The 14,591-nt window shown below is 35.7% G+C and overlaps 1 protein-coding gene across 2 annotated transcripts in view; it reads left to right on the top strand.

The window, feature by feature from the left end:
* Window positions 1–14,591, top strand: part of NOX4 (NADPH oxidase 4) — a 146,026-nt gene that overhangs the window by 94,480 nt on the left and 36,955 nt on the right. For both annotated transcript variants that reach the window (XM_065883297.1, XM_065883298.1), the window contains exon 13: window positions 13,259–13,340. In XM_065883297.1, coding sequence (XP_065739369.1) covers window positions 13,259–13,340 — 82 coding nt within the window. The remainder of the gene's footprint in view (window positions 1–13,258; window positions 13,341–14,591) is intronic.

Genomic DNA, 14,591 nt, shown 5'->3' on the forward strand with positions numbered 1-14,591 from the left:
AAAATGTCTTGGGATGTGGCTACCCACATAGTTAGAAGGAAGGGAAAGCCAAGAAGGTCCACATAGAAATCTTGGCATATCCCAATATTTTCAATGACAATATCTAGCAGAAAGTTATGCCTCTGATTGGAACAAATAAGAAAATACATTTTAAGAGTTAGACTGTCCTTCAGGAATAGTCAAATGATTTGTCATCCTTTCTTTGCCCAGCCCCTTCTTATTTGTGATATATTCCTCTGACATTAAAGTTTCACAATAATAGTGAAAACCTTTTGTTACTGCTAGCATGGTTGACTGTTCAGTGGTGGTTTGGAATATCGTGTCCTTGCTGGTTGAGATATAGTACTCAACCATACAGACTTCCAGAGTTTGCAGAGAACATAGTGGAAAAGACAACCAAGGTTAAGATGCAAACTCAATAGAAATGAGAATTTATCTTTTTCTTTTTTTTTAGGCCGGGGAATCAATTTACATAAATAAATATTCCTATTCTTGTTTCTTCCACAGAGCAGAAACAGAGGCAATATTTTTCAAATCATCCTTTAAAAAGAAGTTCTTAATTGTATTTATTATTTATTTATTTGAGGTCTTGGCCTGTATGATGTAAACTTCTAACAAGAAATTTCCTAAGCCTATCAAAAGCATCCATTTGGTGTTCACTATTTTTCCATATTAAGAGGAAGTCACAGAGGAAAAAGAAATGATATAACTTCAGTGAGAACTGAGAATCAAGTGATGTAAAGAAAATTAAAGATGTTTTTTAAAGAATAGAAAAGTTGAAAGGGACATGCAGTTTTTCTAGATATAAAGGCAAAATATTTAAAACTCTTAATTCTTCCCACAATAATTTACAGCCTTAATATAATTTCAATTAAAATCAGAACTCAAGATCAAAAATAATATTATTTGAAGAAAACTTCAAATATTATTTGAAGAAAAATAATATATATATATTTTTTACTTTTTCAACCACGTTTACTGGCTCACATGAATATCTGAAAACAAATCCATCTGTCTTCCCTTTTTGTCTCCTTGGCACAATTTCCCTTAGTTCTTAAAAAACAAACTACTATAAATATTCAGAAGGGGAAAATAAATTTATAAGGTGAAAGAGGTCAATAAATAGCCAAGTATGTCAACCACTGAAAGGACTATTTTTTTTTTTAAGATTAAGCCACTGATTTGCAACTTTTATTAAAATAAATTTAACCTCTAAACACAAGATAATAGATACCTTGATCTCAACTCAAGTTTTGACAGCACTTGAAGTTTTACACAAACAAACTGCATAAGAAAACAATTAAAAATGAGTAACAAGAAAATCTAGAAAAATTTGAATAACAAGATAGGACTGGCTCTATTTAAACATGTTATAAAGTGAAATGAATTTTACAAACAAACTAAGAATTTACAAGGCTAAATAATACGCCTAGGAACATGAAGCTATTAAGTGGATGAGCTGAGATTTGAACTCAGGCTCATATTATACTAAAGGATGTGCTAATTTATAATTTACTACACTGCCTCCTATAAAGTTCAAGAAGTTTAAGCACTGTGGCACTAGAGCAAAAGTGACAAGAAATATATTAACAAAGGAAAATAGCCTAGAAGCAGACCCTTTGATACATGAAAATATATATCATATGATAAAGGAAGCTCTGTAAATCAATATAAAGTGTTAGTTTGTAAATAGTTAAAGCATTTGGCACTTAACTATTTTTAAAAATTAAATCTTTACTTCAGATGACCAAAAATTACTTCCAGATAGGTTAAGTACTTTAACATAAAAATGTTAATCTGTAAAGGCATCAGAAGAAAATATAGAAATTAAACTCTCCATATGAAAGATCATTCTATTGTGGAAGAATTCACAGAGAAAAGTAAGTAGATTTAACTACATAAAAATTTTAAAATCATGCCAAAAAATAAAAGGAAATTGAACGAAAAAAATTTATAGTAAATATACACTAAAACCTTCAATATATAAAGAGCTTGTTTAGTTCAATAAGAAATAAGCTGCAAAAAGAAATGGATAAACTATGTGAACAGAGTAGATCATAATAATATTCAAATAAATGTTAATTAGAATAACTGTAATACCATATTTCATCTATCAATTAACAAAGATTTTCTTTATTAATAGTATCTATTGCTGGTGAGGATGCAAAATATTGACATTTTCTCTCATGGATATATAATTAGGGTTCTTTAAGAGGATTGAACTTATTCTGCCTTAGGAAATCAGAAAATTTATGTGGGCATGATGAGGTGCATTTGAGCTGGAACACAGAGATTAAAGTAGGAGCTTTCTATGCAGAAAAGGGCACTGTTGGAAGAAAGAACACATTGCCATAAAAGGCATGATGTCATAGCAAACAATAAGATGTTAATGCAGCTGAGCTTAGAATTCATAGTTAGAAATATTAGGAGATAAGGCTGCAGAGATATGTAGGAGCCAGTTGTTTAAAGAATATTCAACACCCAGATAAACAAATTAGACTTCATTGTATAGTCCACAGGAGATTAAGAATCTCTGCTCCAGTACCTAACCTTATTATGCTGAAAATAAAAACAAAGGTTATCACTGGTAGGCATAGTTTGTGAAGGCCTCTTCAAGGAATGGGACTCTTAGTTGGTCCTGAAATCTTGGACAGGATTTGGTTAAAAGAAGAACAAGCAGTCCCGGCATCGGGAATGCACATGCAATAAAAAAGCCAGAGAGATGGGGGGAAACTCAAATTTATCCAATGAAACAACCTAATGAAGGAAGTGAATTCATATATTTGCTTGTTGCTGTTCCCTAATCCATCACTTCATAGGCTTGGTCTTTGACCAGAAGGTCCTGTATTTAAGAACAGAGAAGATTCCCACTGCAAGGTTGGTTTTGATAGGTTTCAAAGGACCATGTATTTCATGCTAGTAATTTTGTTTGCCCAGGGTTTTAGGTTAGAACTTCATAAAAAACCCTCTAGTTTCTTTGGATAAAATTGCCTATTCCTCCTTGAATATGCATGCAGGGGGTACTGAGTTTGTGCAGAAAGGAGGGACTGAATTAGTATCAAGCTGAGCCTTGATCACTTTGAGGTGTTTCTTTTGTTGAATGCCAACGTTGTCAAAAAAGTGCATTTGCTGTGACAAATGAAAACATTCTCCTTAAGAGGTAGATTGTGGAAAGCTTAGTAGTAATAATATGTGCAACTGAAAATGCCTCTGTTACTTGCTTTCACCTTCCTTAAACCTCTGTTCTTTTTTTTTTTCACCCTGTCAATTTTTGTATTTAGCTTCAGTGGAAATAGAACTCATATTTTATAAGAAAGCCAGTTACAGACATTGATTCATTGATGTATTTAGAGGCCAACAAGTCTGTTTGCAGTTCTTTCAAAAGCTGATTTTTTTTTTAAATAGTATGTTTAACAAGTAGGAACTAGAATAATGAATATTAAAGGAATAGACTTTTATCACTGGGCTTGCTCTGAAAATAAAAGCATCCATTAAATAGTTTTTCTTTGTATAATACTGCATGGCCTACCTCCAGACCATACACTGTTAAAAGTACCAGGTGTGGAGGCACACAGATTGTATATGACCTTGCTGTGTTTTTCTCTTATTATGTAATCCTTAGGCAAGAAGAAAATAAGAGAGGGGGGAGGCCAGGAAAGGAAGTACAGTATTTTCTCTCCCCAGAATGAGGCAATATAATGCAGTGGAAAGAACACTTGACTGTGAGTTTGGGGGGTTTGTTTTTGTTTCTGTTTTTGTTTTCTTTTTAAATCTCTTTGCCTCTTGCTAGCCATATGGCCCTGGGCCAGTCAGTCAGGCAGTGTGGTTTTTAGTTTCCTCACCTACAACCTGTTGCATTGATATAATTTTCTCATTTACCAGCTCATTGCTGATGTAAGGCTATATAATTCTTTTCAGAGAAATATATCCTAAAATGTGGATAATTTAATTCCACATAGGGTAGGAATGATAACAGATTAATTGAGGGATAGTTGAGAAAATCTCACAGGGAATATTGTGGAGGATAAGTGCCAAATATGGGATTTTTATGTTTGTTTTCTTTCTAGCACCTATTAGTGTTCGTATTCGTTTATTAGCTCTGGTTGTATATATTGTGCTCTATGTTCTTATCTTCTGAGTTACAAGTATGGACTTGTTTTTTCCTCCCTTGGATAAGACAAGTATAAGATTCTGTTTTTTTGTATTCCTTTGATATTGGCCTTAATATTTGTGGAAAAGGTAGTTTTATATAACCAGAGCATGCAACTGATTGTTTTTTTCTTCTAAAATCGCAGTCCATTTCCATTTGAATTTTATCAACAGAAGATTTGTCTATATCTTTAATAGGAAAATATTCTTGCTCTGCAGCTAGATTTTCTGATTTATCTAAAATAGTATTAATTTGAATGCCTTTGATGTTGCTTTGAAAGCAATATTTTAAATAGCAACTATTGTTATTCAATACTGAGTTACCATGGTAATAAAGAACATTTACTTGATTTGAACTTTTCAGAAAAGGAAAATTTATACTCCGTATCTTTCTAGTTGGTTTGGATGTACTTCTCTGTAAGTTTGCCCTTTAATTCTCATTTTTTGAAGTAATTTGTTTCTTCTAAGATTAGTGTGCATATTTCTTTTCCTAAGGAAAATAAAACACAAAATTTTGACAAACCATTAATTTCTTTGAATCCCTAGGAGAACAGCTTTTCTTTCCCTCTTTAAGTAATGTTGTAATTACATTCTAAATTCTTTTTCAAGTAGATAGGGGGAGGAAAACTTTTTCCTTCTTCCCTTCTAGATTCTTTGGCTGGCCTAATAATTAAATTGACCTTAGCCAGATTAACAAGAAAAAAAAATAATTTCGTATATATGGGAACCCCAAAGGGATGAGGCTTCTTGCCAGTTAGGCAGTTGAGGCTTATATGCCATGCTGAGCTAAGGAGAAGCAGGTAGGGGTCCTCAAAGGGGAGGAAGACAATTCACAGGAAGATGGGAAGAGCAAATGTTTGGTAAATAAATGTTTCCCACGCCATGCAGATAAGTCTTTCTGATGTAAAAAATTATGGCTGATAATACTTCTCTTCCTGGTAAGGCCCGTTATCTAAATTCTTTTAGGTAGTTAAAGGGGAGGTAAGAAGCTCTTCTTGCATCTGTTGGGCCTTTATTGTCTTTAGCTTGGAATAATCCATATGCCAAAGTGGCACATTCTGGGGCAGCCTGCCCTGAGCCCCATCATGGCTGTAATTGCATTGCAGTTCTTTTGTTGTCCTGGCATTTCCTTGTGATAAACAGGGCTGCCCTTGAGAATTACAATTTGTTTTGTTCATAGTGTGTGACAAATAATAGGCACTTAATGGAAGTTTGTTGAGTGAGTGAATAAATGAATAAAGGATGCTTTAACTGGTTATATAGAAGACAGCAAAAATGCTAGCAAAATTATTCATTTCATCTAACGTCATGGATAAGAAGGACTTCTTTTTGGTTTATTTCACTTTTTTATAAAACCTCTCTGCCTCTTTTGCTTTTTATTACTGATGTATCCAGGCAAAGCTGGTGGCTCTATTCTTCTGGACTGTTAGAGTATGCGTTTATCACTTATTTATTTGCAGTGTACATCTCTTTTGATAACACATATGCCTTCCTTACTAGACTTTTAGTTTATTGAGGACCTAACTTGGTGCCTTATTTTTAGTACCTGATCATAAATGTTTGCTGAAAAAATGTTTTCAAATATGCAAATTTTGTTTGTATATTTAAGTAGTACTTCCTAAATATTATGGGAAATATTAATTTTTACCTTCTTTTTTAAGCAGCATGTGTGTATGTGTATGTGCATGCATGCATGCTGTTTCTGCATCAGTGTTATGTCTTCCTCAGGAGGTAGAGGAGTGGATAGTGTTACAAAGGTGTACTGTAGGGAGTGTAAATGACAAGTACCATTGAAGGCGTGTGTGTGTGTGTGTGTGTGTGTGTGTGTGAGATAGTATACACATCTATCTTTTTAAAAATGATTACTCTTATATAAGTTCTCTTTAAAATACAAACAAGATACAGATAAAATAAAAATTAATGCCTTTTAAACTTCCATCTCAAATCCTTAACCATATTTATTCTTAACTCTTCGGTATATATGCTTATAGACGTCTTAGACATATTGTAGATGAAGTTATCCAATACCTCAGAGAGATTGGAAAGCTGAAGAGAACTTGTTATATATGATGGCTATCAACCCCTTAACTAAACGCTCATGAACGATTCTTTCACTACAGCTTTGAGAAATACATTGGTGATAGGCATTCTAGAACACTTGAAAAGCTCTATGGTGACAGTTTGCAGGCTGAGAATGACAAACGAGAGAGGCTATCATTGGGCTGCTTGAACTCAGTGGAGATGATGAGGTCCCTGAGAGGCAGGGGTTACAAGGCAGCACTTAACTGATAAAGTCAAGCTGGGTGTGGTTACCATTATGGGCAGCATGTCCAGAGCAGTGATCAGAATGGAGTGACCTGTTGAGATCTTTGGTGTTGACTGACCATGGTGTCCTTAGGACTCAAGTAGAAGGACAGCCTCGTAAAGCCTTACTTGATTTGTACAAATGAAAAGAAAACTCAAAGATTGGCAAACAGAGGGATAACCTGAATCATCTCAGTAGAGAGTCACAGCTCTTCATCCAATTCCTAGATCTGAGTCAGTTCATAGATTGTGAACACCTTTAATAAAGGGATGGTTAAGTCCCTTTGAGAAAAAACCCTTCTACATGTCAAAAATTAAACTATTAAATGATCCTCTTACCCTGTAGCATTTGGCAGGGTGCTTGGAGCTATTTGGCAGGGTGGCTGTGCATGGGTGAAAGAAATATTCATCTTTGGGGGAACTAAACATTGACTCTAAGGTGACACCATTTTCTTAGGAACCAAAACCTAACTACAGTAGACCAGTAACTTCTTATAGGAAGTTAATAGTTTTGGCTTTACTCTGTATCACCATAGGCCCAGTGAGTCTTTGAATCCACCTTAATTCCAGAATGCATGAATTGAATAAGTACACTTAGCCACTGTCAGAATCCCCTTATCAATATAATCTCCTTTTTTTCTCCTCTTTTCTATTTTTTTTTTTCATAATTTACTCTTGGTGTTTTGCACTTCTAGGTAAAAAGGAACATTTCTCATGTCTTATTGTTAGTCTTAAATTTACCTCTTCATCCATGCCATTGTTTCTTCTTTAACTCCAATAGGTAGACCCCATTCTTTTGTATTTGTGTAAAAGTTGTCAAAGTGTATGTGTTTGAAGAGCTTGCCTCCAGTCCCTACCTCACTAACCAGAACATGGACTTGACCAGCTTATTTTCTTCTGTATAATTTCCTTTCCAAAGAAAAGGATGTGTTTGGGAACTATTAATATTATTGGGTTTTTGTGATACAGTAAATGGAGTGGGTAGAAAATGACTAGAGAAGTGAGAGAGAAGAATTTTCATTGGAAGGGATTAAGTTTCATTTTTTAAAAAAAGAGCAAGACGAAGAAAGAACAGGAAGTTGAGTGTAGAAAGGAAAGTTAGGAGAGAAAAAGAAAGATGAAACAAGTACCTGTTCTTCCTAACATGAAAATACAAGCTAGAGACCCTTGGGGGATAAACTCTGCCTTGCAGCAGAGAATGTTGAGATAGACAATCAGTGGAAGGAGGGTAAGAGAGTTTAAGATGTTTGTGGACGCTTCGAATATAATCTTTTCTCATTCCAACTCACCTTCCCATGTATTAATGGTCAGTTTTTGAGCAATTCTATAAAATTAGAATAGCTTTATTATCTTTTGATGAATAGCTTGGCATGCACAAAGACCAAGCCACCTGGATCCCAGTTATTGTCAAGTTACTTTTTTTCATGACATTGATCACCTACTGCACCTTCTACATATTTATGTGTTAAATTATCATCGTTGGACCAGCCTTTTCATAAAATAATGAATAACTTTTGAAGTAGATGCTGATTCATTATCAACAGATTTGAATGTTTTCATGTGTTCAGTGAAATTGTTATGGCTTCCAGGGTGGATGGCAAAATACAAACATTTTGTTCAAGTTGCATGTTCATCACCAACTTTCTTGAAAAAGACAAATAAATTTAATATTTACTTTTATTTTTCTAAATGTTTATTTATTTATAAATTACTTTATTTACTTATTTTGGCTGTGCCAGGTCTTAGTTGTGGCATGCAGGATCTTTAGTTGCGGCATGCGGACTTCTTAGTTGTGGCATGCAGACTTCTTAGTCGCAGCATGCAAACTCTTAGTTGTGATGTGCAAGCAGGATCTAGTTCCCTGACCAGGGATCGAACCTGGGCCCTCTGCATGGGGAGCGCAGAGTCTTACCCACTGGACCACCAGGGAAGTCCCAATATTTACTTCTAAATTAATCATTATCTTTTCTTAGCTTATTACTGTTGAAATAAGTTACTACATTTCATGATAAGGGACAAAACCACTATAATAAGAGTGTTCAGGCTACCCTATACATTAGACTGTTTAACCTCTATTTCCTATACATTTTTCGTACCAACCTAAATTATAATTTTCTACATTTCCACTGACATTGTCACCTGGAGGCTTGATGGCTGTGTGCGTCTTATGGACCTCAGCATGGGGCATGGTGCAACTGGCTAGTATACTATGTGCCCTGAAAGGCCACTTGTTTATTTTTCCCATCATCAGCCCAGATTAGATGGTATTACTTGTCCCAGGGTATGTGTGTCTGAGGGCATTTCTGAGAGCAATTCTTCTTAACAATGAGCATCTCTATTGCAGTGAAGGTGTTAGTTATGTTACCTCTGGAAATAGCTGGAAAGGAAATGACTTATTCTGACTTAACTACACATTCATGCATCTCACCCAGTAGTAACCAAGGACACTGCAGAAGCTCTAAGTACAAAGTGGAGTTCTGTCAAACCCACCTGTTGCAGGTTGGGTTCACCAGAAACTGATTCTGAGAAGTAATTTGTGAATGTAAAATGCTTATTAGAGATCAACACCTGTGAAGGAAAGAGGAAGGCAGTGAAACTGGGTACAGGAAGAACCTGAACCACCATGTATTCTCTATGAAGGCTCAGCCAAAGTGGCAGGAAGCTTTGGAGCAAATTTTACCCATCAGAGTTGCCTGTGTACAGCTAAACTACCCCTGCCTTGTTCAGTCACTGGATTTGAGCTGTTCTGGGAAAGGCAATTCCCCTGCACCTAAGACAGACTCTGATGTAACTGACAGCTGGAGGCTACCTGCTGACTGTGCTTTTGCTTTTTCTCTTCCTTATTATTATAGTGGTAGGGAGAAGACTTTATTTTTGCTCATTCCAAGAATATATATGCATACTGTTTTTTTTGTTATGCAAATGTTTATTGCTTTTGTTACGTTCTGCATGTTGGGGAGGATTGCAGATTGCCTATTTTCCGCTAAAGGGAAAATAAAGAATTTGAGTCACAGTAAATGTACAAAACAGTTTGTTAAAATTGGAAAGAGTATTTTAGTTTTCTCATCTTTGTTTTCAAATAAATAAGTATATTGTCTCACAATTGGTTGTCCAGGGAACCCAAATTAATGTAATTGTGCACAGCATGTCATCCAGGTCTTGTTGCCTGGGAATCCTTTTGTTGATTGAATGAGAGAAAGAAACAGTGGGTGAAAGGCTACAAAAGCTTGTGTTAATTAAGATATATCCCCTACTGGTAGAAGATTACGGTCAGACATTATCACATCATTAGTCAGCTCATCAAAATATCACTTTGCAGAAAATCCTCTGGTTCTTTTCAGTGGCTTTAATGAAATTGTTCTAAGAAGCCCTGTGAAAGGACTGAGCTCTAGTTTTTGGATAACTGCCATTTTCTTAAGAAACAGACTTTGGGCCTACTGAGAAAGCAGATCAGCTGGTGTGACATTTTACTCTAAGAAAAGAAGAATTATTTAAAAATTTTTGCTATTTAACAAAGGAAACATAATTTATTTTGGTCTTTTCCTTAGCATCAGATAAAGAATGGGATGCTAATAGCTGAAATTTAGGAGACTAAAGAAGGATTAATGTAAGCATTTGAAACAATTTTTCATTTACTTGGACTTTTCTAAGGATAATTTTTATCATTTATTTTTATTCTCATAAAGAAAAAATAAGCAATCATTATACTTTTATGGGAAAAAGTTAATTATTCTCATTTAGGAATTTATATATATGGTATAAAAATGGAAAATTTAAAAAGGACAGTTTTAAGGTACTGTGTATATTTTCTGTTTGTGTATATGTGAACTTTTTTTTTTGACAGTCGCGCTAGCTACTCAAGAGTTTTCATGTTCACTTGGTATTCCTTGCATTTATGATACTCAGATTAAAGGATGCTCCAGATGTAGGAATACTAATTATAGATTTCATAGTTTGGGTAGCTTAATAAATGATCTCTTATATGCTACTTTTGCTGTGTGTGTAGAGGGTGGGTTTTTGTTTGTTTTTTAGTCCTGTCAGTATAATGTCATCTCCAGAAATTTTTAAACTTATATTAATTTTCAACACCCAAGGATATATCATATTTAATATAGCTATTTGATTGAACAGTTCTTTACTTGATGTGTAAAGTTCATATTTGTTGTTGGGTTTTGCTTTTATTTTTCAAGACCCATTTTAGGAAAGGCATAAATGGGGGGCAAAAGAAGGAAAAAGAGAAACACTGCAAATCACTCATTTAATGGGATGCTACATAAATTGGGAAGTAGACTGAAAAGCATGGGTCATGTCATCAGAAAAATTTACTAGTCGTTCATTGAAATAATCATTAATTTCGTTGATGAAAAATAGCAGCATATGGGCTTCCCTGGTGGTGCAGTGGTTGCGAGTCCGCCTGCCGATGCAGGGGACACGGGTTCGTGCCCCGGTCCGGGAAGATCCCACATGCCGCGGGGCGGCTGGGCCCGTGAGCCATGGCCGCTGAGCCTGCGCATCCGGAGCCTGTGCTCTGCAACGGGAGAGGCCACAGCAGTGAGAGGTCCATGTACCACACACACACAAAAAAAGCAGCATATCAGTTAATAGTAGAATTTAATTAAAAAAATATGAACTCAAATTAAAGAGTAAGTGTGCCTAAAGGAGAGAAAAATAAAGTATGCTTTCTTGGATTTGTGGACTGTAGGGTACAGCCACCTCTGTTTGAATTTTCTTAGTTCCTCTCCAAGTGTGTTGTAAGAACTGTCAGAGTGGTGAAAAGAAAATGCAGAGTAGAGGTCAGCTAAACATCTGATTCGATCTACTTTAATAAATATGAGGATAAAATCCACATCCTGTTTCTCAGCCATACTTGTTAACCACTGTACTCACAAATGTTTAACGTCTGGCTATTCAGTAGCCTGGAAAGGGTGAGTCATCATCAAGTGTAGATTTTCAGTATTTTGTGGAAATTGCTCACCTTTTGTTAGTGATGGATTTACTGCAGTGCAGCGTTTCAGCTTTGTACTCTGTTCTCAGCCTGATGGTGTGACTCTGTCCAGGCTAGAGTACAGGTCCCCTGGCTTTTTATGGTTGATCGATGACCAGTGGGGCTCTTCTAAAAGGAGTTAAGATTAACCTAGGCAAACAGTTTTCTGTATCCAGTAAAAATGGAAATAAGAAATAGTCTTTCAACAAATATTTATCTAACACCTTAATATGTATCAGATAGTGTTCTGCATCCTGGTGGCACAATACCCATCTACTAGGAGGAGGGAGAGGGGTGGATAGACAAATGTATATAACAGTAAAAATATAATATTATAGATTCCATGAGAGCGTAGCACAGAGTGTACTAGGAGTACCCAGCAGGGCCATCTATTCCAGATTTGGCAGGAAGAAAGAAAGAAAGAGGAGGGATCAAGGAAGCCTTCCCTAGGGATGACTCTAGAGATAGTGACTATCTAATCCTAGAAATGTGGGATCAGTATTAGAGTGATAGATTATCAGGGCAGATAGCTTTTCGTTATAACTATTTCTAAGGTAGAACTGAGGATTCTTCCTTTCTCCACACTCCATTTTTCCCTTCTCTTCTTTTCTGTTTCCTGTCTCACTTCTTCCCTCCCTGTCTCTTTCTCTTCCTCTTTCTTTTCCTCCCTTTCTCCCTCTTTCCTTCGTTATGAATTCATGAGTACAGCATTGTATTAATCAGATTCTTGGTTCATGACCCACTGTCATCATTGAACAGTTTCTGGCTCTCATTCATTCACTGATTTATGATGCTATAATGAATACATATGACTTTATTAACAATTTCTTTCACCTGCCTTTTTGCTTTTCTCCTATTTCATCCCCTCACTCCTTCTAAAAGGTAACCATTGTCCTGAATTGTGTACATCATCCCTTTTTCCACTGATTTTCTTTGTTTCATATATAACATACCCAAATAACACATTGCTTAGTTTTTAACTCAACAAAAAATAATATTCTTCTATATGTAATCTGCTGGTATTTTTTTCACTCAACATCATACTAGTATGATTCACTGTGTTTTTATTTGTAACTGAATTCATTGTTTCACTTCAACGAATATTCTATTGTGTGAATATACCACAAACTATCCATTCTCCTGTTCCTAGGCAATTGAGTTGTTTCCATTTATGTTGTTCTGACCAGTGCTGCTATGAATATTCTTTTTCTTCTGCCTGAGACATATTTGAAAGTTTCTGCAGAGTATATACCTAGCGAAGGAAATATTGGCTCATAGGGTATGCAAAAGTTAAACTTAAAAGATAATACGGAATTGTTTTCCAAAGCTATTGCACCAACTTGCATTTCCGCCAGAATTATATAAGAGCTTATGTTGATACAATCCTAACACTTGGTCTTGTGAGATTAATTTCTGTCAATTGAATGCCACATAATGTGAATGCTATCTTATGGTGTGTGGTTTTAATTCTCATTTCCCAGGTTACTAATGAGTTTGTGCATCTCTTGGTATATTTATTGGTCATATATGTTTCCTCTAACCTTTCAATTATAAGATTTTAATATTAGTTTATACTAATTTGTTATTAGTATAAACTAATACTAAATACTTGTTATTTTTATATATGCAGTTGTTATGACATCTTAATTAGAAAAATATGCATAGTCATTAAAGTGAAATAAAAACCTATTTTGGTAGTACATAAAATGTACAAGATATGCAGTCAAAATAGTTAACAAATTAAAAGAATAGGAAATAATTCTATTTTGAAATTCTTTTATGACTTTTTTCATAGCCTGTTGTTTATTTTTCTTTTGACAGAACGATTTCGAGATTTACTCCTTCCTCCATCTAGTCAAGACTCCGAGATTCTGCCCTTCATTCAATCTAGAAATTATCCCAAGTAAGCAATAGGAGTTCTCTAGGTATTGTGAAGGGAATGGGCATAATGATGGGCGAGCTTTGGGAGGGCAAAGAAAAAATTTTTCCATTTTAGGATTTCTGAAAAGGCCTGAAAAACCTAACCTAACTAACTAGAGCATCTCCTGCACTATAATGTCTCAAGCTCTTCACAGCTAATCCCTCATCTGGTTTCCTGTTTTCTATCCTTTAAATGTAAGGATTCATTTATATATATATTTTTGTTGTTGTTGTTGTTTCGTTTTGTTTTTTGCAGTACGCGGGCCTCTCACTGTTGTGGCCTCTCCCATTGCGGAGCACAGGCTCCGGGCGCGCAGGCTCAGCGGCCATGGCTCACGGGCCCAGCCGCTCCGCAGCATGTGGGATCCTCCCGGACCAGGGCACGAACCCGTGTCCCCTGCATCGGCAGGCGGACTCCCAACCACTGCGCCACCAGGGAAGCCCCTATTTTTAGTTTTTTAAGGAACCTCCATACTGTTCTCCATAGTGGCTCTATCAATTTACATTCCCACCAACAGTGCAAGAGGGTTCCCTTTTCTCCACACCCCCTCCAGCATTTATTGTTTGTAGATTTTTTGATGATGGCCATTCTGACCGGTGTGAGATGATATCTCATTGTAGTTTTGATTTGCATCTCTCTAATGATTAGTGATGTTGAGCATCCTTTCATGTGTTTGTTGGCAGTCTGTATATCTTCTTTGGAGAAATGTCTATTTAGGTCTTCTGCCCATGTTTGGATTGGGTCGTTTGATTTTTTGATATTGAGCTGCATGAGCTGCTTGTAAATTTTGGAGATTAATCCTTTGTCAGTTGCTTCATTTGCAAGTATTTTCTCCCATTCTGAGGGTTGTCTTTTGGTCTTGTTTATGGTTTCCTTTGCTGTACAAAAGCTTTGAAGTTTCATTAGGTCCCATTTGTTTATTTTTGTTTTTATTTCCATTTCTCTAGGAGGTGGGTCAAAAAGGATCTTGCCGTGATTTATGTCATAGAGTGTTCTGCCTATGTTAATAAGTGGTTTTCAAAATAACCACATGCTAGATATGATTTTAGGAATTTATTCTTCTTTAGCATCTTGATAACTCTTTCTTAAATGGGATAGACTTTTTCTTAGATGCCACAAATGTATTAATTGGTTGAAGCAATGTGCCTCATCTTCCCAGAGAATAAGGAAGTACCAGGTTTTTATTAGGTATTCTCTTCCCTAAAAGCTGATGTACGCTGGTGTCTTGATCCT

Source organism: Phocoena phocoena, chromosome 8 (assembly GCF_963924675.1).
Source record: "Phocoena phocoena chromosome 8, mPhoPho1.1, whole genome shotgun sequence".
Lineage (NCBI taxonomy): Eukaryota > Metazoa > Chordata > Mammalia > Artiodactyla > Phocoenidae > Phocoena > Phocoena phocoena.